The following is a 27,991-nucleotide window of genomic DNA, read 5'->3' on the forward strand; positions in this document are numbered from 1 at the left end:
TGCAGTTTAATGTTTAATGCCCAATTATCTAAGGAGGTTTATGTGGTGCTCAAGACAGGACCAGGATGAAACCAGGCCTCAGGGAAATGACCTGCATGAGTCCCAGCACGGGACCACGTTCTCTCGGGTCCAGCTCACCCTCGAAAAGTGCCACAGGCAAGGTTCTTCAGGTCACCCAAGAGCCAGCAGGCTGGTCGGGCTTGTGGCCACCACAGTCACTAAGGGTCCTCGTGGGAGAATAGGGTTCTGGGACCTCAAGATACAATGACAAGAACCAGAAAGCTGCTTCCAAACAACCCCAAAAGGCTTTCACTTCACATACGCTAGGTCACACAACACCTGGATGCTGGTTCACCCAAACCCTCTCCCTAAAACTAAACACTGTGCAGAACGGAGGCTGAGAACACATAGGGAGAGAGAAGTCAGAACCATCCCGAAGGGTTTTTCAAGCTTTAACACCTCCCTCTTCCCTGTAGGCTCACCAGCTGGTCCCATTATAGTGGAAAAGGGTCACCCTCTGGTCTGTTCTAACACCTTTAATGGGAAGGGAGTTAGGAACATGTCCCTGGCTTTAAGAAATCTCTGAATCTCCAACTCAACTGAATGATTTCCTGGAACCTCAAGCTTTAGACGTCCCTGGGGACATGGGTGATTTTTGAGGGGCTGCAGAGTTTCCTGGAAGAAACTGTTTACCTCAGAAAGAAACTGGCTTTTCTACTACCCTAGTTTTAAAGTCTACCTGGTGCCTAAAGAAAATACCGCTCAGGCCGGGCACAGTGGCTCACGCCTGTCATCCCAGCATATTGGGTGGCCGAGGTGGGTGGATCACTTGAAGTCAGGAGTTCAAGACCAGCCTGGCTAACATGGCAAAACCCTGTTTCGGCAAAAAATACAAATTTAGCTGGGCATGGTGGTGCATGCCTACAGTCCCAGCTACTCGGGAGGCTGAGGCAGAAGAATCGCTTGAACCTGGGAGGCGGAGGTTGCAGTGAACCAAGGTCAGGCCACTGCACTCCAGCCTGCGCAACAGAATGAGACTCCATCTCAAAAAGAAAAAAGAGAGAGAAAAAGAAAAAAAGAAAAAAAAAGACCACTCAAAATGATGTGTCCTGAAAGCACTCCGTGAAAGTTGGGAGACTTCAAGTGTCACTGGCAAGAAGGGGGCATGAACTTGTGTCCTGCACTGAATCCAAGGCTTAGCACCTGGGCAGTCCAGCCCCTTGGCTAGGTAAGGTGTGAAAGGGACACCCTGGGGTGGCGGGAGGCAAAGACCGCTGCTGAGGACACAGGCCACAAGCCTGAGGGCAGTTCCCCTGTCCAGCCCTATGGAGAGGTGTTTAGGGAATGAACTTAAATTCCAGACTTCAGCATTAAACTCATTCCCATGGATCCTACAGGCCTCTTCTCCCTTTTCTCTGATGTAATTCTTGGGGCAAGATCCAGATTGAGCCCAAGGCATGGGAGTCAAACACCTCTGACCTCACAGATGGCACCTGACTAAATGGCAGCCCAGTCGAGGGCAGAGCAAAGCAGCCCACTTACCCCAAACGAGATTCCATGCAGGGTCCCTGGGCCCTGGGCATGCTGGACTTTAAGGTGGGCTTCTGGGCTGGACATGGTGGCTCATACCTGTAATCCTAGCACTTTGGGAGGCCAAGGTGAGCGAATCACAAAGTCAGGAGATCAAGACCATCCTGGTTAACACAGGAAAACCCTATTTCTACTAAAAATGCAAAAAAAAAAAAAAAAAAGGTAGCTGGGCATGGTGACAGGCACCTGTAGTCCCAGCAACTTAGGAGGCTGAGACCAGAGAATCGCATAAACCCAGGAAGTGGAGGTTGCAGTTAACCAAGATCACGCCACTGCACTCCAGCCTGGGCAACAGAGCAAGATTCCGACTCAAAAAAAAAGAAGATGGGCTTCTGATAAGACTTTTGTATTTAAGGGAGACCAAAAGTATTTCTGTAAAGTGTACAAAATTAGCCCTGCTTATAGAGTGGGGGCAGCTGTGACCTGCTGACTTCTCCTGGAAGCAGGCTAACTTGGGGTCCCAGGAAGCTGAAGAAATGATGAAGCACAATTATCTTCAACTGGGCATTAGATCACACTGGGCCATACCCTCAAATAATTCCCCCTCTCAAACTTCAGACATCAGTCAGCTCAGGAGCCATTCAACAAAACCAAATTCATATTTTAAACCAGCTTAATGCTACAAACTCTTTTTTTAAAAGTGCCATCCAGCTGAGCCTCTGAGAAAACCTGGCTCCCTGAGGGGTGGGTGGCGGGCCTCTCAGACCAACCTGTGCCTCTCTCCAGAAGGCATGGCCTTGGTTCAGTCCCAAGCATCCACATCCCAAGGTGGGTGGGGGACAAGAGCAGCTGGGCTGCAGGGACAATGTGAGATAATTAAGCCTCTGGAGGAACAGGCTGAAGCCAAAAGACCCCCTCAGGACCTCAAGCCTGAAGAGGTAACATGAGTCCCTCTCCCCATTAGCTGCCAAGGCCTGGTCTGCCATGACAACCTCTTTATGTCACCCCTTCAGCATACCAGGGAAAAAAGGAGTGAACAAGTCACCAAGCACTGGTCACCTCTGTCCTTGGGGGTCTGAGTGAGCTCTAAGGGGTGGAGACGTCCTTAAAGAACCATCCCCTTCAATAAACATGGTGGAAAAAATCCTCCCAGGGAAGCAGAGAATGATGCCAGCGCTACATGGGGGGCGGAGAGGATGCTTTTGGCAGTTTCTTGTTTTAATCTGACCCTTCTTTATGGTGGGGCTGCCTCCGCCTACCAAGTCCTTGGTGTGAAACGGCTCCTGGACCAGGGCAAGGCAGAAACTGAGGAAAGGTGCCCGCCACAGCCATGACAGCTGCCCCCATGTTCCTGTCTGTTTTTCTCAGGAGCTTGTCTCTGCTGGACTATTTTTACACCCCAAGGGGAGGGAGAGGTAAGGACTTCCTCAGCAAAGGGGTCTCCTGAGCTGGCAGCTCGTTTCCACAGGGGCCTCAGTGCTACCTGCCCTGGGATGGCTCCCTGGAACCAACTCTGGGACAGAGGAGACCAGGAAGCCAAAGCCAGTGCCTCAGCTGGAGATGTGAGGCTGAGAGCAGGGGGCAGGGTGAAAGGGCCCGCAGGGGCTGTTTACTAGAATTATGCCGCCTAAGTGCAATTAGAGTCCCGGCAGACCGGACAGCCCCTCAGAGACCCAGTCCCCACCACAGTGGGGAAAGCAGGGACTTGGCCTGGGCCCCTCCCTTGGAAACCCAGACCTGCCCCAGAACACAGACAGCCATGGACCCGATGGGCCTGTCTGCAGAGGTCGCACTAAAACCTAGAATAACCTCCCTGCTAAAATTCAGGGGGAACAAACAAATACAACTCCACCTGAAATAAATACAAAGGCGTTAGGTGCTTCTTGGTTTGTCGAGGTAATTACCCCTCAAAAGGAGGTAGCAGGGCCTTTCCCTGGACTTGGCCACCTCACCTGCAGCCTTCTCGTGAGAAGTCAGAGGTCAGAAGACTGGATGGGCCTCCCCAGGCCCAGCTTCCACTAGGAAAGTGAGGACCCACCCTCTTATCCACACCTCACCCGCATCATCCACATCTCCCCACACAGCTTCTGCTGGCCAGGGTGGGGAAGGAGAGGAGACCCCATGGCCTGAGGGCAGCACCTAGTGTCCAATGTCCCTGTGCAGGCAGAGGACCTGTCAGCCTGTCTGTGAGGAGGCAGAGTCAGGGGCAGGCTGCTGGAGGCAGGCAGAGCCACTCAGTTAATCAACAGGTCCCCAAGGTCGTAGGAGTCGAAGAGGTCACTGATGCCCTCACCAGACTCCAGGCCCCACAGGTAGTCATCCTGGTCCAAGGACGGTGAGAAGCTGATCAGAGGGGAGCTGCACGCCAGGGTTGGGGACAAGAATTGGTCCTCGGTCTGCTGCAGGAGTGGGTGCGGCAGCTCCAGCATGCTGTCAGTAGCTTCCAAGGGCACCAGGGATGGAGGCGGTGGGACCTGCTGGGGGATTGGTGCTGGCGCTGGCACTGGAGACAAACAGACAAAGGTTATGCCTGGCTCTGGTGTCCAACTCTCGGCACACAAGGACAGACTTCCGGTTCTCTGGATGACTGCACCCGTGTCCTTTATTCCTCAGCCTGGGGGGACTGTCCTGCTCTCAAATCTACCTTCCAGCTTCTACACTCAACCCTACCCCTTTTCACTTTTTTTTTTTTTTTTTTTTTGAGACAGGGACTCACTCTATCACCTAGGCTAGAGTAGAGTGGTATGATCTTGGCTCACTGCAACCTCCGCATACCGGATTCAAGTGATTCTCCCACCTCAGCCTCCCAAGTAGCTGAGACTACAGGTGCGCATCACCATGCCCAGCTAATTTGTGTATTTTTAATAGAGAAGGGTTTTCACCACGTTGGCCAGGCTGGTCTTGAACTCCTGACCTCAAGTGATCTGCCCGCCTCGGCCTCCCAAAATGCTGGGATTACAGATGTGAACCACCGCACTTCCCCTTCCCCGTTTCACTTTCAAGCCCCTTGGTCCTGAAATAATTTCTTTTTTCCTGTGTCATCCATTTCTCTCATTCTATCAGAACATTCCCATCCACACATGGATATGCTCGAATAACTCATATCTTTAAAAAGCATCCTCCCCAAAGGACAGTCTTTTTAAGAAAGGATGCAGGGAAAACTGGATGTCCAATGGAAAAGAATGAAGTTGGATTCTTATCTAATACCACATACAAAAATTAACTTAAAATGGATCAAAGATCTCAATCTAAAACCTAAAACTATAAATCTCTTAGAAGAAAACAGAGCAAAAACTTCATGACATTAGATTTGGCAGTTATTTCTTGGATATGACAACAAAGGCATAAGCAACAAAAGAAAAAATAGACACTGGACTTCCATGAGAGTTAAAAAATATATATGCATTAAAAACCACTATCAGAGGCCAGGCATGGTATGGTGGCTCATGCCTGTAATTCCAGCACTTTGGGAGGCTGAGGCAGGCAGATTACGAGGTCAGGAAATCAATACCATCCTGGCGAACACGGTGAAACCCCGTTTGTACTAAAAATAGAAAAAAATTAGCTGGGCATGGTGGCACACACCTGTAGTCCCAGCTACTTGGGAGGCGGAAGCAGGAGAATCGCTTGAACCCAGGAGGCAGAGGTTGCAGTGAGCCGAGATCACGACACTGCACTCCAGCCTGGGTGATAGAGCGAGAGTCCATCTCAATAAATAAATACATAAATAAATAAAAATACTGACGATGGTAAATTTTTGTTTTGTTGACTTTACTCCCTACCATACACAAGTATACCTGACCTCATCACCCTCTCCAATTACTGGCCCATTTTTCTGCTCCTTTTCACAGTAAACTTTCTTCAGAAGAGCCTGAGCTTGTCTCTACTTCCTTATTACTATTCTCTCTTCAACTCACTCCAGTCTGGGGTTTCTCCCCACCATGCCCCTGAACCAATGACCTCCAGATGCTGCTAAATCCAATGGTTATTTCTCTGGCCTCATCTTATTTGACCTTTCAGCAGCCGTTCTCCAACACTCCATGCTCTTTTCTTTCTTTTCTTTTGTTTTTTTGAAACAGGGTCTTGCCCAGGCTACAGTGCAGAGTGCAGTAGGGTGAACACGGCTAACTGCAGTCTCAACCTCCTGGGCTCAAGCAATCCTTCCACCTCAGCCTCCTGAGTAGCTGGGACCACTGGTGCATGCCACCATGCCCAGCTAATTTTTAACTTTTTCGTAGAGACGGGGTCTCACTCTATTGCCCAGGCTGGTCTTGAACTCCTGGGCTCAAGCAATCCTCCCGCCGTGGCCTCCCAAAGTGTTGAGGTTACAGGCATGAGCCATAGCGCCCAGCCTGCTCATTTCCACTTAGAGGTAAGACGGTGATTTCCCATACAGGGATGGGATGTGCAATAGGGCACTGGAAATTGCCTGTCAAATACATCTTGATGCTCAGAATCTCCCCCCATTGGAGTCACTCCTTAAGCCCCAGCCAAGTATTATTCTGAAGATACAACTGTGCTGGGGTGCTAGGCTGCCTGGTGAGACTGGTGGTGCACCCATGGGCATGCGACTTCATGCAGTGATCTCAGCTCACTGCAACCTCTGCCTCCTGGGTTCAAGCAATCCTCCCGCCTTAGCTTCCTGAGTATCTGGGATTACAGGCACATGGCACCACAGCAGCTAATTTTTGTATTTTAGTGGAGACAGGGCTTTACCATGTTGGCCAGCCTGGTCTCAAACTCCTGACCTCAAGTAATCCGCCTTGGCCTCCCAAAGTGCTGGGATTACATGTGTGAGCCACTGCACCTGGCCAACCTCATGTTTTAGAGCATCCATTTCCTCCCCTCTGCAAGGGGCATGATAACTCTACCTACCTCAAAGGGTTGCTCAGAGGACTGCATGGTAAGTGCATATGAAGCACTGGTTTGCCCTGGCACGCTGGCTCATGCCTGTAAACCTAGCACTTTGGGAGGGTGAGGCAGGCAGATACCTGAGGTCAGGAGTTGGAGGCCAAACTGGCCAACATGGTGAAACTCCGTCTCTACTAAAAATACAAAAATTAGCGAGGCGTAGTGGCAGGCACCTGTAATCCCAGCTACTCAGGAGGCTGAGGCAGGAGAATCGCTTGAAATCAGGAGGTGAAGGCTGTAGTGAGCCAAGATTGCACCATTGCACTCCAGCCTGGGCGACAAGAGCAAGACTCTGTCTCAAAATAAAAATAAATAATTTTTTTTAAAAAGCGCTAGTTTGTCGGGTCTGCATGTTGCCCCTGCTCCTATTAAAAATTGCTCCCATTTACCAAGGCTAATGGGGGAGGTGGTGGCACTGCCCTTGAGGCGAGGTGTTGTTCAGCCCCCTTGGACACTCAAATGGCCCTGAGGGAGTCCATGCTGCTATCCCTATTTACAGATGAGAAAACTGGGGCTCAAACAAATCAATTAAACATATTTGAATTAAAAAAAAAAATCTGGCTGGGCACAGTGGCTCACGCCTGTAATCCCAGCACTTTGGAAGGCTGAGGCGGGAGGATCACAAGGTCAAGAGATCAAGACCATCCTGGCCAACACAGTGAAACCCCGTCTCTACTAAAATACAAAAATTAGCTGGGTGTGGTGGCATGTGCCTGCAGTCCCAGCTACTAGGGAGGCTGAGGCAGGAGAACTGCTTCAACCCAGGAGGCGGAGGTTGCAGGGAGCCAAGATCATGCCACTGCACTCCAGCCTGGCGCCTGGTGACAGAGCGAGAGTCTGTCTCAAAAATAAATAAATAAATAAATAAAATCTAAGGTTTATTTGGCACACTGCTGATGTTACAGTCAGAAGCCTCGCTTCGGAGGGAGGAGCACGTGGGCTCAGACTCCAGCGCCTCCCCTCACCAGCCATGGAACCCCAGAACTCTGTTTCCTCATGTGGAAAAACAGGGACTCGCCTCAATGAGTATTGGAAGCAGTAACTGATAAAACACATGTGAAAATCTCTACAAGTCAGACCTTGCTGATTCCTGCTATTGACCACGCCCAGAAATAGAATTGCCTCTTGGAATACCTGTCTTTCCACTGCACTCTGAATGGCTCTTACTGTTTTTCTGTCTCTAAAACAGCACCAGGCCCGCCTCAGTAGATGCTCTTCACACAAGCTTTTTTTTTTGATACGGAGTCTCACTCTGTCACCAGGCTGGAGTGCAATGGTGTGATCTCAGCTCACTGCAACCTCTGCTTCCCAGGTTCAATTGATTGTTGTGCCTCCTGAGCAACTGGGGTTACAGGCATGTGCCACCACGCCTGGCTAACTTTTGTATTTGTAGTAGAGATGGTGTTTCATCATGTTGGTCAGGCTGGTCTGGAACTTCTGACCTCAAGTGATCTGCCTGTCTCAGCCTCCACAAGTGCTGGGATTACAGGTGTAAGCCACCATGCCTGGCCACATAAGCTTTTTTAAAAAAAAATCACATTGGGCCAGGTGTGGTGGCTCATGCCTGTGATCTCAGCACTTTGGGAGGCCTAGGTGGACGATCATGAGGTCAAGAGATTGAGATCATCCTGGCCAACATGGTGAAACCCCATCTCTACTAAAAATACAAAAATTAGCTGGGTATGGTGGTGTGTGCCTGTAGTCCCAGCTACTAGAGAAGCTGAGGCAAGAGAATTGCTCGAACCCAGTAGGCGGAGGTTGCAGTGAGCCAAGTTGCAGATCGTGCCACTGCACTCTGGCCTGGCGACAGAGCGAGACTCCATCTCAAAAAAAAAAAAAGAATCACATTCATGCATGTCATCTCCTGTAACCTACTCAATATTCATGAGGAAATTTCAAGTGTCCCTATTTAAGAGATGTGGGAACTGAGGCTGGGAGGGGTTAAAGTGATTCGCTCACAGTCACGATGTCACTAAGAGGTGAGATACAGGCTCCCCGTTTCAAATCCTGTGCTATCAGCTACATTTAGGTTTATCTCAGATTGTTCAGAGCCTGGAGAGATGTCAGAGGCGATGCCATTCAAACCCCTTCCATTACAGATGAGGGAAACTGAGGCTGAGGAGAACAGTTCCTCTCGTAATGAGGAACCAGGGCCAGGACTCCGGTCTCACGACTGCAGTAGCTTCTCTTGCATGGCCTCTGGCACTCAGACCTCAAAATGACACTACTTTAGGACACAGCATGGAACATGTGTGTGTGCGTGCGCACCTTCAGGAAAACTTCCTCCTCTTCCCGTCAGCAGGGATAACACTATGAGGCCATGTGACAAGGGTTGGGTGACAGCCATGAAATGAGAGCTGGCTTATGAGCTGGCCTCACCACTGATGGCTCGGTAAGCCTCTACTTCTCTCTGGGTCTCAGCATCTTGATTTGTAAAACTCAGGTAAAAACTTCACATCTAGCTGGGCGCAGTGGCTCATGCCTATAATCCCAGCACTTTGGGAGGCTGAAGCGGGTGGATCACCTGAGGTCAGGAGTTCAAGACCAGCTTGGCCAACATGGTGAAACCCCGTCTCTACTAAAAATACAAAAATTAGCCTGGCATGGTGGCATGCGCCTGTACTCCCAGTTCTCGGGAGGCTGAGGCAGGAGAATCTCTTGAACCTGGGAAGCGGAGGTTGCAGTGAGCCGAGATTATACCACTGTACTCCAGCCTGAGTGACAGAGAGAGACTCAGTCTCAAAAGAAAAAAACAACTTCACACCCTTGTTTATGCTCTGGGATCTGCCACCTCCACCCAAGGTCTCAGAGGACAACTGAAGTGAAGGTGGTTCTAGCTTCGGAGGGCTATGCGAATGCTGACAGCTGAGTGAGGAGGCACAGCAGGAGGAGGATGAACCAGAGGGTGGGGCATAGGTCTGGGATGGAAGATAGGCACTGGGGAGGTGCCCTGAGGGACAGATGGCTGGCACAAGGAGAAGCTCTGGTCTGGTCCCTGATGAGGCCTGACAGACACAGAGAGATCACTAGAGAAGAGTTGGGAGGCTGGGATCTGGTCCCAGCTCTGCCATCAACTTGCTGTGTGAGCCTAGGGAAGCCACTTGCCCTCTCTGGGCCTCTGTTCATTCACGTGTAAAAAGAGGGTCGAGTTATATGGGGACAGCAAACTTCTATAAAGAGCTGGAGCCTGTAATCCCAGCACTCTGGGAGGTTGAGGCACGTGGATCACGTGAGATCAGTAGTTTGAGACCAGGCTGTCCAACATGGCGAAATCCTGTCTCTACTAAAAATACGAAAGAAAAAAAAAATTGGCCAGGTATGGTGGCTTACACCTATAATCCTGGCACATTGGGAGGCTGAGGTGGGCAGATCATGAAGTCAAGAGATGGAGACCATCCTGGCCAACACGGTGGAACCCCATCTCTACTAAAAATACAAAAATTAGCTGGGTGTGGTGGCATGCGCCTGTCCCAGCTACTCAGGAGGCTGAGGCAGGAGAATCACTTGAACCCAGGAGGCAGAAGTTGCAGTGAGCTGAGATCGCACTACTGTACTCCGGCCTGGCAACAGAGCGAGACTTCATCTCAAAAAAAAAAAAATAGCTGGGCATGGTAATGGGCACCTGTAATCCCAGCTCCTTGGGAGGCTGAGGCAGGAGAATTGCTTGAACTCAGGAGGCAGAGGTTGTAGTGAGCCAAGATTGCTGCCATTGCACTCCAGCCTGGGTAACAGAGTAAGACTCTGTCTCAAAAAAAAAAAAAAAAAAAAAGAGCTGGAGAGTATTTTAGGCTTTGCGGGACACTTGCGGTCTCTGTCACACAGTTGCCTTCTTTTACTTTCTCCCACAACTCTTTAAAAATGTAAAACCATTCTTAGCTCATACGTAATTAAAAGCAGGTCAGATTTGACCTGCAGGCAACAGTTTATTAACCTCTGAGTTAGAGAAATGGATACAACCAGTGTACTGCAGAACCCCTCCAGCAAGCCTCTTCCATCAGCCCAGTTCCAGCTGTGCCTTTGTCTAACCACTAGGGTTCTACTTAAAAGAATTCTGCGGCCGGGCGCGGTGGCTCAAGCCTGTAATCCCAGCACTTTGGGAGGCCGAGGCGGGTGGATCACGAGGTCGAGAGATCGAGACCATCCTGGTCAACATTGTGAAACCCCGTCTCTATTAATACAAAAAAATTAGCTGGGCACGGTGGCGCGTGCCTGTAATCCCAGCTACTCAGGAGGCTGAGGCAGGAGAATTGCCTGAACCCAGGAGGCGGAGGTTGCGGTGAGCCGAGATCGCGCCATTGCACTCCAGCCTGGGTAACAAGAGCGAGACTCCGTCTCAAAAAAAAAAAAAAAAAAAAAAAAAAAAAAAAAAAAAAGAATTCTGCTGCTAAGAAGACAAAAAGTGGAACACTGGCCTACACAGTCTTGAAGAATCCTATCAGTCTAACTGGATGCATGATCCCAAGGAAAGGCAAAAACTGTTCTGGAGGAGGGGACTTTACAGGCTTCCATTTGTACTCCTTCCGGACTCCCACACTCTTTGGGAAGCTCTCAGGAACTTGGCTCCCTGGCAACTCCCCTGTACTAGCTTCCATCAGGAGTAGCCAGCTTTTAGCCATACTGTCGACCTCCCAGCCAGAAGCCCCTTCTTTGATTTGTTCTGTGCCTTGTGGAGAGAACACTGGGCTGGGAGTGCATAGACCAAGGTTCAAGACACAGCTCTGTTGCCTCCCAGCTGGGAGACCTTGGGTAAATCACAGCACCTCTATACCTTATTTTTTTTTTAAAGGGCAAATTTTATTTTATTATTTTATTTTATTTTTATGAGAGATGGAGTCTCATTATGTTGTCCAAGCCAGTCTTGAACTCCTGAGCTCAAGTGATCCTCCCACCTCAGCTTCCTAGAATGCTGGGATTATAGGTGGGAACCACTGTGCCTGGCCTATTTTTTAAAATTTTATTCTTATTTTTATTTTTGAGACAGGGTCTCCCTCTGTCGCCCAGGCTGGAGTGTAGTCACATGATCATAGCTCACTGCAGCCTTAACCTCCATGGCTCAAGTGATCCTCCCAACTCAGCTCCCCGAGCAGCTGGACTACAGGCACATGCCACCACACCTGGCTAATTTAAGATTCTTTTTATAGAGACAGGGTCTCCCCTGTGTTGCCCAGGCTGCTCTTGAACTCCTGGACTCAAATGATTCTCCTGCCTCGGCCTCCCAAAGTGCTGGGATTATAGGTGTGAGCTACCACATCTGACCATATTAACTTATCAATTCTCACAACAACCTAAGAGTTAGACAGCATTAATTACTATGCCCAATTCACAGATGAGAAAAATTGAGGCCAAGAGAGGTTAAGTAACTTGTCCAAGGTCCCATAGCTGGTAAGTGGATGGGCTGGGATTCAAATCCAGGCCTTCCTAGTGAGGCTTTATAAAGCATTAAGTACAATGCACACATGTCGGGGAGAATGACTGCATCCTCAGCTGCTGGATAAAACAGGAGGTTTTCAACAAACATTGATGTAGGAGAGAAAACTAAGGCTGGTCGCTCCCCCCACCTCCTGTCCCTCTGGACAAGGGTCCTACCTGAGGATGCTGTGGGCTCCATGATGCTAGGGTCGGTGCTGCTGCTGGGCTGGGCAGAGTCAGGTCTGGGGCTGAGGGTAGAGGTAGAAGGGAGGGGCTCCTTGGAAGGACTGTCCGGCTCCTGCACCTCCTCTGGGCACAGGTAGACTTCGATGGGCCCTTGGGTGCTCTTGAGATATATCTGCAGGTTGTCCTGGAGGAAGAAGAGAAGCCAGGTCATGGCTCTGGGAAACTAGACACTTACCTGTGGATCAGTGTGTATGGACGGACACACGTGGCTGCTGCTGCCCATGGGAGCAAGCTCAACCCCTGGGCTGGCAGTGAGACCAACTCCATTTGGCCTAGGGTGGACTTCGCTGTTTCTGCTGTCTGGCCCCAAAGCCCACTTCTTTCAGGGGGAACACCTTGATTTTCCTGTGGGAAATCACTCTTCTCCCACTCTCAGGTCATGCAGTTTTGGGGCAGGGGGGCAGCACCCTTCCCCAACCCCAGTGGGTGAGCTTGTGACACAGCCAGGAAATTTAGTGTGACATGATCAGTTCAGGGTGGCACATGGCTCGGCTCCTCAGGTGGATCCAACCAGCACTAGGCCCAAGACTTTTGCTGGACTTATGGGAAATGGAAGAGCCCCCTTCCCACTGGGGTTGCTGAGCTGGTATCCCAGCACTTTGGAGGCCGAGGCAGGTGGATCACTTGAGGTCAGGAGTTCAAGACCAGCCTGGCCAATGTGGTGAAACCCTATCTCCACTAAATACAAAAAGTAGCTGGGCGTGAAGGCCGGGTGCAGTGGCTCACTCCTGTAATCCCAGCACTTCAGGAGGCCAAGGCGAGTGGATCACCTGAAGACACGAGTTCAAGACCAGCCTGACCAACATGGTGAAACCCCATCTCTACTAAAAATACAAAAATTAGCCAGGCATGGTAGCAGGTGCCTGTAATCCCAGCTACTTGGGAGGCTGAGTCAGGAGAGTTGCTTGAACCCGGGAGGCAGAGGTTGCAGTGAGCCGAGATTGTGCCATTGCACTCTGGGCAACAGAGCGAGACTCCATCTCGAGGAGACTATCTCTGCCATCATAAGGAAAGAGCCCACTTGGGAATTGAGTCAGCACAGAGAAAAGCAGAGAGATGAAAAGCATGAGACAGACCTGAAGTCATAGTTTGAGCATTTACATCCAGCCTTGCCTGCCATCTCTGAATCGCCCCCAGAACTTGTCACTTGGTTCCCACCACCCCTACCCACACCTCCAGCTTAAGCCAGTTGGACTTGACTTTCTGTTACTTGTAACCAAGAGTCCTGATATTTGGCCTTCCCACCCTGCCTCTTCCCTACCACATAACCGCAACTTAAGCCACAACTGATGACATGCATGCCATCCTGTCACACGTCCAGGTCTCCATGCCTGTGCTCACACAGAACTGCATCTAGCAAAAACCCCATTCATAGGCCGTGCACGGTGGCTCACGCCTGTAATCCCAGCACTTTGGGAGACCGAAGTGAGTGGATCGTGAAGTCAGGAATTCGAGACCAGCCTAACACAGTGAAACCCTGGCTCAACTAAAAATATGAAAGTTTGCTGGGCATGATGGTGTGGACCTGTAATCCCAGCTACTCAGGAGGCTGAGGCAGGAGAATCACTTAAGCCTGGGAGGCAGAGGTTGCAGTGAGCCGAGATCATGCCATTGCACTCCAGCCTGGGCAACGGAGTGAGACTCCGTCTCAAAAACAAACAAAACCCTATTCATTCTTTTTTTTTTTTTTTTGAGACAGAGTCCTGCTCTGTCACCAGGCACCAGGCTGGAGTGCAGTGGTGCCATCTCGGCTCACTGCAACCTCTGCCTCCCAGGTTCAAGCAATTCTCCTGCCTCAGTCTCCTGAGTAGCTGCGACTACAGGCACACGCCACCACGTCCAGCTAATTTTTGTATTTTTAGTAGAGACAGGGTTTCACCATGTTGGCCAGGATGGTCTCAATCTCTTGACCTCATGATCTGCCCACCTCAGCTTCCCAAAGTGCTGGGATTACAGGCGTGAGCCAACATGCCCAGCCAAAAACCCTATTCATTCTTTAAGATCTAGTTTAACTGTCTCCACCCAGGATGCCTCCTCTACCCTTTCTCTATGCTCTCAAAGCAACATCTTCAGTCTATAAATGACCACGTCTTTTTCCCACTAAGTCCTGAACTTCTCCAGGGGAGGAGGGGGAACTTAATCATCTCCACAGCTCCAGTTCTTCCTTTAAACAAATTATTTCTTCAGCCCTTATCATATGCCAGGCTCTGGGCAGGGTATACAAGGTGAGCAGAACTTTCTCTTGTGAAGCTTACACTCTAATAGATGAAGCAGAATGCAATCAGTAATCATGCCAAATATACCTCAGCTAATGGAGACTAAAGGCAGTGTAAAAGCACAGGTGGTTATGAAGTCTGCAGGTAATCAGAGAAGGCTTCCTTCAGAAAGTGACATTTGAATTGAGACCTGTAGGATGAATAGCAATAAACCAGGCATAAAGAGAAGAGCATTTCAGTTGAGGAAAGAGCATGTATGAAGGTCTTGCACGACTAGGTGCAGTGTTCACACCTGTAATCCCAGCACTTTGGGAGGCCAAGATGGGCAAATCACTTCTGTGCCGGAGTTTGAGACCAGCCGGGACAACATGGCAAAACCTCATCTCTATAAAAAATACAAAAAATTAGCTAGCCATGGTGGCACACACCTGTGGTCCCAGCAAATAGGAGGGTGAGGTGGGAGAATGGCCTGAGCCCAGGAGGCAGAGGTTGCAGTGAGCTGAGATCATGCCACTGCACTCCAGCCTGGGAGACAGGGCAAGACCCTGTCTTCAAAAAAAAAAGGCCGGGTGCGGTGGCTCACGCCTGCAATCCCAACACTCTGGGAAGCCCAGGTGAGCGGATCATGAGATCAGGAGTTCAAGACCAACCTGACCAACATGGTGAAACCTGTCTCTACTTAAAATTCAAAAATTAGCCAGGCGTGGTGGTACATGCCTGTAATCCCAGCTCTCAGGAGGCTGAGGCAGGAGAATCGCTTGAACTCGGGAGGCGGAAGTTGCAGTGAGCTGAGTTCGCACCATTGCACTCCAGTCTGGGCAAAAGAATGAGACTCCATCTCAAAAAATAATTAAAATGTAACAGAAGATCTCACACTAGGGATGAGCTTAGTGCATTGGGGAAACTGCAGACAGATCAGTGTGGCCAAAACAAAGATAGATGGGACAGCAGGGAGAAGGAGGTTGGCAAGGTCAGCTGGGGTCAGAGCACCAAGGCCTCACAGGGAGTGTCAGGAACTTTGTGGTCTTCAACCTGGGAAAGCATGGTCAGCATGAAAGGATTTTCATAAGTACTGACATCATCATGCATAGGCATGAGTGTGCATGTACGCAGGACTCAGGGCTGGTGAGATGCAGAAAGAAGCTAGGAACAGAGATTTTCTCAGGCCACTACTAAGTCTCTGTTGCCCTTTCCAGCTTCTGCCATTTCTGCCCAAGCTTGAAGGCCACCAATATTGCCATGGACACCAGAATGGGCCTGGGGAGCATGGGGCTAGGCAGTGCCAGGGACAGTCTGCAGAGCTGCCTGGAACCTGCCCTGGCAGCCCCCCGCCCCGCTCTCCACCAAATGCCTCCCCTCTCACCTCAGTCCTGTCGGGCACTTCCAGTCTTGTCTGCGGAGGGGCCTTGACGGCAATCACTGTCTGCTCCTTAAAGTTGCTGACAGCACGGATATCCTGGTAAGTCACATAGGCCAGCGTAGGGCAGGAGGGTCAAGAAAAGTGACTGTCTGGTCAAAATTCAAACCCCAAGCCTGCCAGGAAACACCTTCATCCACTTCTCCTAAGCCTCTGAACATTACTTTCTCACTCCTTGTACAGCCTAGAAATAACTACAATCTGTAACCTGTCAATATCATAAGCTACCTTGGATCCCTTTAGAAAGCAAATGAGAATATAAATTATAAAAAAAAAATGTTGCCTTATATCAGCTTTTTATGTAAAGGCTTCATCTCTCAAACTAGATCATTGGCTCTGAGAAGGAAGGAAGACATGTTTTGTTTCTTTGTATTTCCCACGATGCCTAGCATCCTTCCAAAAATACAAGGTCAGATCTAAAACCAATTAGATATGAAACAATTTTGGAAAATGTATGAAAGACCCTGAGGCCCATGCTCTTTGACCTCATCATTTCAATTCCAGGAATCTGACCTAAGAAAACAAGTAAAATACAGGAAAACATTCTATAAATATTCTGCCAAGCGCAGTGCCTCATGCCTGTAATCCCCGCACTTTGGGATGATAGGCAGGTGGATCGCTTGAGGTCAAGAGTTCAAGACCAGCCTGGTCAACATGGTGAAACCCCATCTCCACTAAAAATACAAAAAGTACCTGGGCATGAAGGCCAAGTGTAGTGGCTCATTCCTGTAATCCCAGAACTTCAGGAGGCTGAGGCGGGTGGATCACCTAAGGATATGAGTTCAAGACCAGCCTGACCAACATAGTGAAACCCTGTCTCTACTTAAAATACAAAAATTAGCCAGGCATGATGGCAGGCACCTGTAATCTCAGCTACTTGGGAGGCTGAGGCAGGAGAATCATTTGAACCCAGGAGGTAGAAGATGCAGTTAGCCAAGATTATGCCACTGCATTCCATCCTGGGCAACAGAGTACAACTCCATCTCAAAAAAAAAAAAAAAAAAAGGCCAGGCGCAGTGGCTCACGCCTGTAATCCCAGCACTTTGGGAGGCCAAGGTGAGCAGATCACCTAAGGTCGGGAGTTCAGGCCCAGCCTGACCAACATGGAGAAATACAAAATTAGCTGGGGACGGTAGCAAATGCCTGTAATCTCAGCTACTTGGGAGGCTGAAGCAGGAGAATTGCTTGAACCAGGGACGCGAAGGTTGTGGTCAGCCAAGATCACACCATGGCACTCCAGCCTGGATAGCAACAGCGAAACTGCATCTCAAAAAAAAAAAACAAAAACCAACTATGTTCAGCAGGCACACAACTACATTACAACTAACTATATTTAAATAACACACATTCTGTGTGCAGTTAAGGAACAATGGCTATGTTAAGGTGGCAGCTCATCGTTTCTTTTCTTCATTTTCCAGATTTAAAAAAATGTACTTGGCTTATTTCAATAATGAAAACATACCTTTAATAAACTTGAGGCCAGGCACAGTGACTCATGCCTGTAATCTCAGCACTTTGGGAAGCTGAGGTGGGAGCACTGATTGAAGCCAAGAGTTAGAGACCAGTCTGGGCAACAAAGCAAGACCCTGTCTATACAAAAAATAAAAACTTAGCCAGGCATGGTGGCACACACCTGCAGTTCTAACTATTCGGGAGGCTGAGGTGGGAGGATCACTTGAACCCAGAAGTGTGAGGCTGTAGTGAGCTATGATCATGCCATTGTACTACAGCCTGGATGACAGAGTGAGCCCTTGCCTCTAAAAAAATTAATAAATAATTTTAAAAATAGACTTGAGAGGAAAAGCCACCCAGGAAGGAAGAAACAGATGCCAGACCCTTAGGGATAGTTAATCCCTATATGCGAGTACTGAATCAACTCAGGATAGATATAAACATGCAACAGGTTCCTCTCCCTGACACCTTCCCCACAACCAAGGAGGATATCTCTTGTTGGCCTTGTCCTCAGTCAGGTGCTTGAAGCTCAGAGAGCAGCTCTGGATGAGCTGGTCCAGGGCCTGCTCCCTGTTCATCAGTTCCTTCAGCTCCTGCCCCAGCTGTTGCTGCTTCCCAGGCCGGGTGGGGTCTTCAAACATTCCCCTGCCTCTGCAAACAGAGCACCCCCCCATGTCAGTCTTAGTCCACATCCAGAGACCCCAACTCCAGGGCTGCTGTGCAGAGATGCATGGGTGGTGTGAGTGAAACTCCAGAACAAGGCCATTCAAATAGTCTATGAGGGTGCTCCCCTGGGCTGTACAAATCAGTGGTCATGCCTGACTCTCAGGGAGCTACCACAGATTGGAACTAAGGGCTTGGGGGTTGGGCTTGGGAGGAGAAACATGTCAAGGCCTAAACCCCACTTTTGGGGGAGGCTCTAGACTCTGTTCATCCCTATGCCCCAACCTGTTCCCAATGGTAGGGAACTGTAGTAGCCTCAGTCCTGACTCCCCAGCCAGGGTTTTCTTAGGGTTTATGCCAGGGGCTGTAGGTTAGCTCTTTAAACCCTGTAGAAGTGGAGAAAGGAGGCTGGAGTACTTCTAGCTCAGATCTGGAAGGAGTCTGGGATGCCCCTACTCAGCTCCCAGGGGACTGCCCTAAGCTAGAAGTGGATATTGGGATCTCTGACTCAAGAGGAAGAATCTGGAGTCCCCTGTGGCCTTTACAGAAGTCATTCTCCATTCTGCCCCACATCACGTTCTCCTATTACTTCAGCAGGTACACGGGGCTCTTCCCCACCATACATTGGCTCTACCTCCAGCAATAAGCCTATTGGATGTTGCTCTTGGTTCACCTCAGCCCTTGTGCCCATTGGATGTTGCTCTCAGCCCTACCCCTGCCACTCCCACCCACTGGCTATTGCCCCTGGCTCCGCCCACAGCCCAAGTACCCATTGGAGGGTACCATTAGACGGGCACTCACACCCACTGGATGTTGTTCTTGGCCTTCTTGCGGATGAGCTGGATGCCCTCTAGCACATTGGTGATGTCATAGATGCGCCGCTTCTGCACGTCCAGCACCTCAGCGGCCCAGTTCAGGTCCAGGACCCCATCCTTGGACTCGCTCAGAAGGTAAATGAACTTCTTGGTAAGCAGCCCCAGCGAGGTATCATATCGAGTCTTCTCCCCGGGGGATTTGGGGGCTGAGGAAGAAAGGGACCCAGCCACAGCTCAGGGAGTGCCATCCCAGGACCCTCGCCCATTGACCTAGGCTCATAAAGTACCATCTTTCACCACCCACTTTCCAGTTTACAAAGCATTGTGAGGCAGGGCACCCATCACCACCACTGTCTAGACAGAGAACCTAATACCTAAGAGAGAAGGTGTTGGAAGCCAAGTGTCCTGACTCCTGGTTAAAGGCATGTTTCCACCACACCTTAGGGACACCATACCACCACCCACAACTACTGTCACTGTTCTAAGTGCTTTCCACATACTAACACATTTAAGCCTTACAATACCATATAAGGTTGCTGTACAATCATCCCCATTTTATTGATGAAAATACTGAGGCACAGTTTAAGTAATTTGCTCAGCTCACTCAGCTAGAAAGTGGCAAAGCTGGAATTCGAATCCAGACAATCTGGCTCCAGAGTTTTCCTTCTTAACCATTACCCTATCCTGCCACTTAAATGTCAGGAGTTTGGAATTAGAATAGGATAGGAATGATAAGCCTGGATTTAAGAACATTTTTATAGACACACACTGGCTGTTCCTTCCGTGTGAATCCCAATGATTATCTGAGAAGAATCAGTCCTACAACATCAAGTGGGGGAGGTTCATGAAAAAGGTCTCTTTCTCAATGAGGTTGATGTTGCAAGACCACATCTCAGCTGCAGCATCTTAAACCGAGAGGGGACTTTTGTAATCAAGTGACTTCCAAGTCATATAGCAAGTTAGCGGCCAATCTAATAATTCTGGAACCTGAGCTTTGGACAGTCTTAGGTTCCTTTGGAAGAGGACCAGTTATCATGAGTCTTAGGATCCTTCAAGACAGTGCTTTGGGCAGCCTTGACCAGTCAATGCAAAGGAAACTTTCTTGCCATTCCTGATGTAGCTGAGCTTCCTTTTACACGAGACAACTAAGGTTTACAGGAATGACCTGTAAAACTAGTGTTCCTCCCAAACACAGTTGCTTAAACTCCCACTCTAACCAGGAATTTTTTTTTTTTTCTTTTTGGAGATGGAGTCTCACTCTGTCTCCCAGACTGGAGTGCAGTGGCATGAACTCAGCTCATGGCAACTTCTGCCTCCCGGGTTCAAGTGATTCTCCTGCCTCAGCCTCCCAAGTAGCTGGGAGAACAGGCGCTCACCACCATGCCCAGCTAGTTTTTGTATCTTTAGTATAGACAGTGTTTTGGCCTCCCAAAGTGGTGGGATTACAGGTGTGAGCCACCGTGCCTGGCCTATCCAGGATATTGACTGAAAATATCAAGAGGCAGCAACCCCCTCCAACTTAGCTTTAGGAAGGCACCACCTGGGCAACCTCTGGATCTAAAAAAACCTGAGGTGGCACAGACTGGATCCATCTGTACTTCCCTTCCCTTTGAATCACTTATTTAGTTCCTTGTCTGCACGTGGGAGAAAGACCTGGTTAGCCCCTGCTTCTCTGAGCTGGATTCTCTTAGAAAAGTTTATACTGACCTAAATATGAAAACTTTTTAAAAATAATAAATTCCCAAATAAAACACTGGTCATTGCATTTAGATCATGAGAGCAGTACATGGTGTGGTAGAAGTGGTACAAGACTGGCCAGTCATGGTGGCTGATGCCTGTAATCCCAGCACTTTGGGAGACTGAGGTGGGTGGATCACTTGAGGTCAGGAGTTCAAGACCAGCCTGGTCAATATGATGAAACAACATCTCTACTAAAAATACAAAAATTAGCCAGGCATGGTGACATGCCCCTGTAAACCCAGCTACTCAAGAGGCTGAGGTGGAAGAATTGCTTGAACCCCAGAGGTGGAGGTTGCAGGGAGCCAAGATGGCACTCCAGCCTGGGCGACAGAGTAAGACATGTCTAAAAACAAAAAGAGGCCGGGCGTGGTGGCTCACGCCTGTAATCCAAGCACTTTGGAGGCCAAGGTGGGCGGATCACCTGAGGTCGGGAGTTCAAGACCAGCCTGACCAACATGGTGAAACCCCATCTATATAAAAAAATAATAATAATTAAAAAAAAAAAAAAAAACACTGAAGTAGTACAAGACTTACATGTCCAGGCTCTAGTCCTGACTCCACTCTGAAACTGTGGGCAAGTCACTCAAGCTCTCTGAGTCTCAGTTGCCTGATTAGTAAAGAGAGACAGGCCTACCTACCCGGCGGGATCAAGTGAGAAAATGCACAGGAAGCTTTTGTAAACTGGAAAGTGATCCAAATATGACTCCCAGTGATTAGGCAGGGCGCTGCCCTCTGCCCCTGCCCCACCCCACCCCTGAGGCTCCATCAGCACTGCTTACTTTTGGGGCTGGGGAGGCCATCCACTCTGATGCACTTCCCCTTGGGGGTTGGGAACTCAAGGACAGCGGGCCTCCCAATCCCCTCCAGATCCAGCTTCCTTTTGGCCTGGGAGAGAGGTGGGAGAGAGATGCAGAGTTTGAGAATCATTCCTCCTTTAATCTTTCCTGATGTGGGGCCAAAGTGATAAGGCCACTAGCAGCCACCTCTGTGCCTCAGTTTACTGCCAGTCCTGGTGAAGCACTGCTGTCCTTGATAGGAAAATATCAATGACCTGAGAAGTGAGCTTTCAGGGGAAGTCTTGTTTTCTGAAGGGCAAATAAAACTCTCATCCTCTGAGGCCCAGGCACTTGAGACCCTACCAAAACCAGTCTGGCCAAAGGCTCGGGGTTCCTTAAGCACAGGCCCCAAGTCTGCCCCTACACCCACTCCTCACCCCACCACACCCAGAGGATGATACCAGGAGGAAGCAGTGGGTGGGGCCTAAACCACATCAGGGTGGGGAAAGGCCCCCCCATACAGAAGCAGATGGCCCAGCCAGACTGAGTGCCCATCACAGTCCCACAGCTGGTCCTTATCAGGGTGGGGCTGGGCATCCGCCCAGACCCAGGAGACTTCCTGGCTCAGTGCCACACCCCAGGGAGGTGCCCACAGTGGGAAGCAGTGCAAACATCCCCACCCCCATGTTTGAGCTCCAGCTTGAGGGCCCAGGGCCTCCTGAATAGACTGCATTTGCCATTCTTTCTTTGCCGAGAGGGGCAGACAATGAATCCTTCCCAAGTCTTAAGGACAAGCAGCTGAGGCCACCCCTCCCCCATCCCCATTCCCCCTCTCTGTTCCCGCCAAGCTTGGGAAACACCTGCTGGGGAAATCAAACCACAGACCCATCTGCTCCTCTCCACCCTGTCACCACCCAGGCCCCAATTAGGCCCAGAGCTGCACTGCCCCGGAAAGGGCCTCTCTCCTGGTTAGGGCTGGGCAGGGGCAGGGCAGGGGCAGGACTGGGGCACTGGGACACTGGGACAGAGGTCAGAGACCCATGTTTGAAGCTCCAGCTCCTTCACAGGCTCACTGTACGACTTAGGGGAAAGGTTCCACATCTAGGAGCCTCAGTTTCCTCCTCTGTAAACAGGGTAGAAAATGCCTGCCTCAAGGGGCTATTGTAAGGATTCCAGGAAGGCACCACCTGGGCAGCCTCTGGATCTTAAAAACCCTGGAACAGGCTGAATTAATCCCCGAGTCGCTTCCCTTTGAATCACTTACTTAGCTCCCTGTCTAATGCATGCGGGAGAAACACCCTAGTTAGCCCCTGCTCCTTTAAATTCTGTAAAGTTCTCAGACTGTGTCTCAGCACACAGTGGGTGTTTAGGAAACGCAGAGTCCCTTCCCTAAAATCTAATCTCGACCTCTTCCTTGACACATCCTTCTGGGGGTCATCAAGCCCATTTCTTTCCTCCTTCAAACCCTGGGTTCCCCAGACACCCCTACCCTGGCTTAGACAGACAGGCTTATTTTAACATTTGGTGGTGAGGTCATGCTCGGCAGGGCTGAGACTTCTAACTGCTGCTGAGCACAGCTGGGCTGACAGGTGTTAGGGGTGGTGACAGCTCTTCCTGCTGTCAGTTCCCCTTCCCCCACTCCTGCCCCCTCCAGGACGTCTTCCTGGGCTGATTTGAGGAGCCTAGATATGACACTCCTTCTCTCTACCACTACCCAGACCTAGACACCATCCAAACACTTTCCTGCTCATTCCTCATGAAGTCTCTTAAATATTCCTTTTCTACCCTCCTCACTGGTGAAATCCTAAATTCTAGGGATTTAGCCCCACCCTGTCACTAGAGAAAGGCCCAGTCACTGCCTGAGACCTTCCACATGCCCTGAGCCACGCCCCAACATCCATCACTTCACTGAATCTTCCCACACCACTAATCCCCATTGTTCAGCTGAAGTAACTGAGGCTTGGTGAGCTCCGAGGCCTCCATTAATCCTGACCAAGGCTGCGCATCCTACTATTCTTCATATACCCCTGGGCAGGAGCACCAAGGGCAGGGAGAGGAAGGGAAGTTCAGGCCAAGTTCTATCTGAGGCAGAGGTGGGGCAGCCCAGAGTCTCCCCAGCCACACCTGCCTCCCCAATGGAACACACCAGGAAGAAACCTGGAAAGACCTTGAACAGAATATCTATGCCAGGCCTATTACATGCTCACAACAGTCCTGTGACATCAGTATTGGCACTCTCTCTCGGAGGACAAGAACTGGAGACTCACAGAGGGTAAGCGGCATGCCGAAGGTCATACAAAGGTCACGGACAGGGTTTGAACCCAGGCCTGTCTGACTCCAAAGCCATGTACCAGGCTGCTGCAGCTCCATCCCACACACATTGCTCCAGGATTTGCTAGAATTTGGTCCAAGACCTGGGCATACACATGTGTGCGCACACACACACACACACACACACACACCCTTCTCTCTTTTCTCACTCTCCCTCACCCTTATTCTGCACTCCCAGAGTCCCAAAGCAGCAAAGTGTCCCCTAAGGATACCTCCCAGACACCTCTGGGTAGTGCTCAGAGGAAAGCCAGCCTATGGCTTGGGCTGAGTCTGCAGAACAGAGGCGGCAGAGGACAAGCCCAGGAGGATCAAGATCAAGGTGAGGCTGAGCACAGGTCCTGGAGTCAGACTGGCCTGGCTTTGCATCTAGGCTTTCCCCCTTCTTAGCTGGGAAATCAGTTGACCTCAAGTCACCTATAAAATGGGCATTATGGTCTCCACCTATGCTGAGGATTCAGCTAGATAGCGCAGCAAAGCGCTTTGCCCATAGGGAGTGCTCCCACCGGGGAGGGGGGCACCAGTGGGAAAAGGGGAAAGTTCAAGGGTGAGCTGAAAAGAGACTGCGGTGGGGGAAGGAGAGCAAAGGCTGTGGCCACAGCCAGAGGCTGGCTTAGCTCTACCCTGGGCACTCTTAGGCAGCCCCTTTGGCTGGATCTTAAAAGCCTGGTCAGGACTCAAGCCCACCCTGCCAACCCCTAGGGAGAAGAGTACAGCTCCTTCCTCAGGCATCTGCAGAAGTGCAGAGGGTCAGAGATCCCCAGGCACAACCCCCTCACGGGCAGCAAGGTGAGGAAACTGGGGCTTGGGGAAGAGGAAGTGCCTTGCCCAAGGTCACGCAGAGTGGAGCCTGGTCTCTTCCTAAACCCTAAGTAAGATGGTGGGGGTAGGAGCAAATGTAAGGGGTCGAAACTCGCTTTCAGATCCCAGCTCTGCACTCGGTAGCTGGGCAGCCTGGGATTCACTGTCTTGCCTCTCTAAGTCTGCATCTCCTCATTTGACCTGCCTTGTAGACTTGTTTGTTAAAATGTGTATTTTCTTTCATGGCTCCAAGAGGAAATTTGGAAAATGTAGACAAAAGAAAAGGAGGGCTGGGTGCAGTGACTCACATATGTAATCCCAGCACTTTGGCCAAGGGGGGCAGATGACCTGAGGTCAGGAGGTCGAAACCAGCCTGGCCAACATGGTAAAACCCCATCTCTACTAAAAATACAAAAATTAGCCATGCATGGTGGCAGGCACCTGTAATCTCAGCTATCTGGGAGGCTGAGGCAGGAGAATCACTTGAACCTGGGAGGTGGAGGTTGCAGTGAGCAGAGATGACACCATTGCACTCCAGCCTGGGCAGAGCTTCCTGCAGGGATGAAAGAGAATGATGCTATGTGCCTGCCAGAGGAGGCACGAAATAAAGGAGCATCCCCTGACCCTTCCTCAGAGGACTTGGAAAGAGTTCTGGACAGGGAGCCAGGAGATCTAGGTTCTGACTTTCATTCTGCCATTGAACTTGGTTGCCATCCTTGGACAGTGCCTGAGGTCCCTTTAAACAGAAGCTCCCCAACAAATCCTGCTCACCCTGCACTTTGCAGCCTGGCCACAAAGCAAGCGGCCACACCCAGGGTTAGATTTGGACCTGCTCCAGGTCACACCCTTGTAAAATGAGCAAGCAGAGGGCAGGCCTGCCCACAGGGCTGAGCGCCGGGCACCTGGGGATTGACAGGAGTGGGAGCTCTGGGTCTGGAGGCCTTTAGGGTGGTCTGCTGCAAGGAGACTCCCCTGCTTCTTTGCTTGTGACCCAGTCAAGTGACTTCCTTTCTTTGCTCAGTTTCCTCAACTGCAAGATGCCTCATTTGGGACATCTTGACCAAGATAATGAACGTGAAGAGTGCCAAGCAGTGTCTGGCACATGAGTGGCCTCAGTAAAAGAGAGCCCTGCTTGCTAAGATCACTGAGGCCCTCTGGGAGGGAGGTACGGACAGATGCACTTGCGCTCCTCTGGGAAGGTAACCACAGCTGTTACTGAAACTTCGAATCTGAAAGCAGCTGGCCAGAGAAGAGTGGGCCTGCCGAAGAGCTCCCTTCCCTGCGGGGAATGCAACTTCTAAGTCAGGCAGTATTGAAGAAAGTCAAGACTACATAGAGAAGAGCCTACTGCCTGACCAAGTGCAGTATCTCATGCCTGTAATCCCAGCACTTTGGGAGGCCAAGGCAAGAGGACTGCTTGAGCCCAGGAGTTTGAGATCAGCCTGGGGAACATAGGGAGGCCCCTGTCTCTACAATAAAAAATTTTAAAAAAGAGAGAAGAGCCTACTGCCTTGTGAGTCCCATCACTCTAGCCCATACCCATCTCTGACCTTAGGTCATATCCCCTCTCTGAGCCTCAGTTTCCCCCGTAACATGGAGCTACTAATGCCATCTATTTCACAAACTACAAAAATGTTTTAGGCTATAAAACACTGGGCCGGGCATGGTAATCCCAGCACTTTGAGAGGCCAAGGCGAGTCGATCACAAGGTCAAGAGTTCAAGACCAGCCTGGCCAATATGGTGAAACCCCGTCTCTACTAAAAATACAAAAATTAGCTGGGTGTGATGGCACGTGCCTGTAATCCCAGCTACTTGGGAGGCTGAGGCAGGAGAATTGCTTTAACTGGGACCCAAGAGGTGGAGGGTGCAGTGAGCCGAGATCGCGCCACTGTACTCCAGCCTGGGCTACAGAGCAAGACTCTGTCTCAAAAAAAAAAAAGGCCAGGCGTGGTGCCTCATGCCTGTAATCCTAGCACTTTGGGAGGCCAAGGTGGGTGGATCACCTGAGGTCAAGAGTTCAAGACCAGCCTGGCCATCATGGTGAAACCCCATCTTTATAAAAAAAATATATATATATTAAAAAAAAAAAAAAAAACCACTGAACACAAAATGCCCAGTCTGAGTTATCCTCAGTTGCTTAACCTGTAAAATGGGGATCATACTATTCCTGCCCACTGCCTTCTAGTTAGAAATAATGTACAGTATGGGTTTCCCAGTTAGAAATAATGTCCAGTAAGGTTAAAGTTTTAAACATGGGCAAAGCCTGAGTCCACTGGCAGGGAGTGGTGGCTCTGCCTGCATCCAGAGCTGGCTGGGCATCCGTGCCTGCTGACTAGCACAGGTCTGACCAGATGCCTCTGGGGCAGTGGGGGGTGGTCTTATCCCTGTACCTGAACTTACTCAACACTAAGCAAACCTACAACATCCCCTTCCCTTCCCTGGAGCCTGCTTCCAAAACCAAAGACCTGGAGCTGAACGTGGCTGAGAAGAGCTAGCCCCACAGCCACCCTGTGCACACATGCATTGTCAAGGAGAGGAAACTGAAGCCCAGAATGGGGCCAAGAGTTGTCCATGGACACACAGAGAATTAGTGGCAGAGTCAGACCAGAAACCAGGCTCCTCAACCACCACCACCAGACCCCCCCGGGCTTTTCCCACTCCACCCCCACCCCTAAAGTTGTTTTGATTCAGACGGGCTCCAGGAATTCCACTCCCACAAAACACACCCTGAGCCCAGGTCGGCAGGCAGCCTGGTGCCACTACACTTTGGGCCCTCTCTGGCAACAAGCCTGGGGGCTTGAGGAGAGAGCAGCCAATCTGAACAGAACCCCAGGGGCTGCCCACCTTTGTATCTGCTACAGGCTGTCTGGGGGGAAAGACTGGGTCTCGGGGAGGACCTAGGGCAGATACTTGGGACTATACCAGGAGTTGACTGGACAATTTGGAATCTGTCCATGGCAGATTGAACCTAAGAGACCCATTAGATCTATCCCTCTGTCTTAAAGTCCTACAGTGTCCCCAGGCCATGCCTTCTGCCTAGACAATAGCAGGCACCCAGTACTGGTTTCTGGGCCAAACAATGAAGTAATGAATGAATGGAGGCAACGTTGGCTGCATGGACTTCCCCACAGTCACACAGTGTACTGGGAGTAGAGGGTTGGGTCTCCCTCCAGACTCGCAATCCAGTGCTCATTCCACTCCACTAGAATGGTTGAGATTACTTCATCCAAAGTCTGAAAATGAAAGGGCGTTTACTCAGATAGTGGGGGCACTGGGTCCTAGGAACTGAAACCTCATCTTCCCTCTCCCCAAAACTCTACCTGCTTCACTCAAACTAGATCTCAGGCGCCCCTCCCTCCTGTCCCACATCTGGAAAAGCATAGAGGGAAGGGGTGGGGACCCCCAGCATTACCGGCAGCCGGCCTGCCGGCAGGCATCGCACAACTTGGCCCTCGGGTCCATGGGGAGTGGCGTCGAGGCAGGTGCCGGGCGCCGCAGCGGGAGGCGCCATCTGCGGGTACAGCGGCGTGTAGTAGGTGGTAGTAGCTGGGCAGAGCTGGGGGCTGCTGAGGCCGGGCGGCCACAGCTCGGTGGGGCTCATCGCGGGCACCACCTTCGGGTGCTGCCCAGTGGCGGAAGCCAAGATCCGGGGCCCTCGCAGCATAGCGAGTAAGGCGCCCCCTACC

The 27,991-nt window shown here is 50.5% G+C and overlaps 1 protein-coding gene across 1 annotated transcript; it reads right to left on the reverse strand.

Moving 5' to 3' along the window:
• Positions 1-27,975, reverse strand: E2F2 (E2F transcription factor 2). The gene is made up of 7 exons (XM_012440068.2): positions 27,718-27,975; positions 21,179-21,284; positions 18,646-18,865; positions 17,674-17,832; positions 15,676-15,790; positions 12,028-12,220; positions 1-4,033 (listed from the first exon to the last, which is right to left on the reverse strand). Exons 1-7 carry the CDS (start codon positions 27,967-27,969, stop codon positions 3,765-3,767), a joined length of 1,314 nt encoding a protein of 437 aa, XP_012295491.2. The 5' UTR covers positions 27,970-27,975; the 3' UTR covers positions 1-3,764.
• Between the last annotated feature and the right edge of the window lie 16 nt (positions 27,976-27,991).

Source organism: Aotus nancymaae, unplaced genomic scaffold, assembly GCF_030222135.1.
Source record: "Aotus nancymaae isolate 86718 unplaced genomic scaffold, 86718_ANA_hifiasm-v0.15.2.pri h1tg000053l, whole genome shotgun sequence".
Lineage (NCBI taxonomy): Eukaryota > Metazoa > Chordata > Mammalia > Primates > Aotidae > Aotus > Aotus nancymaae.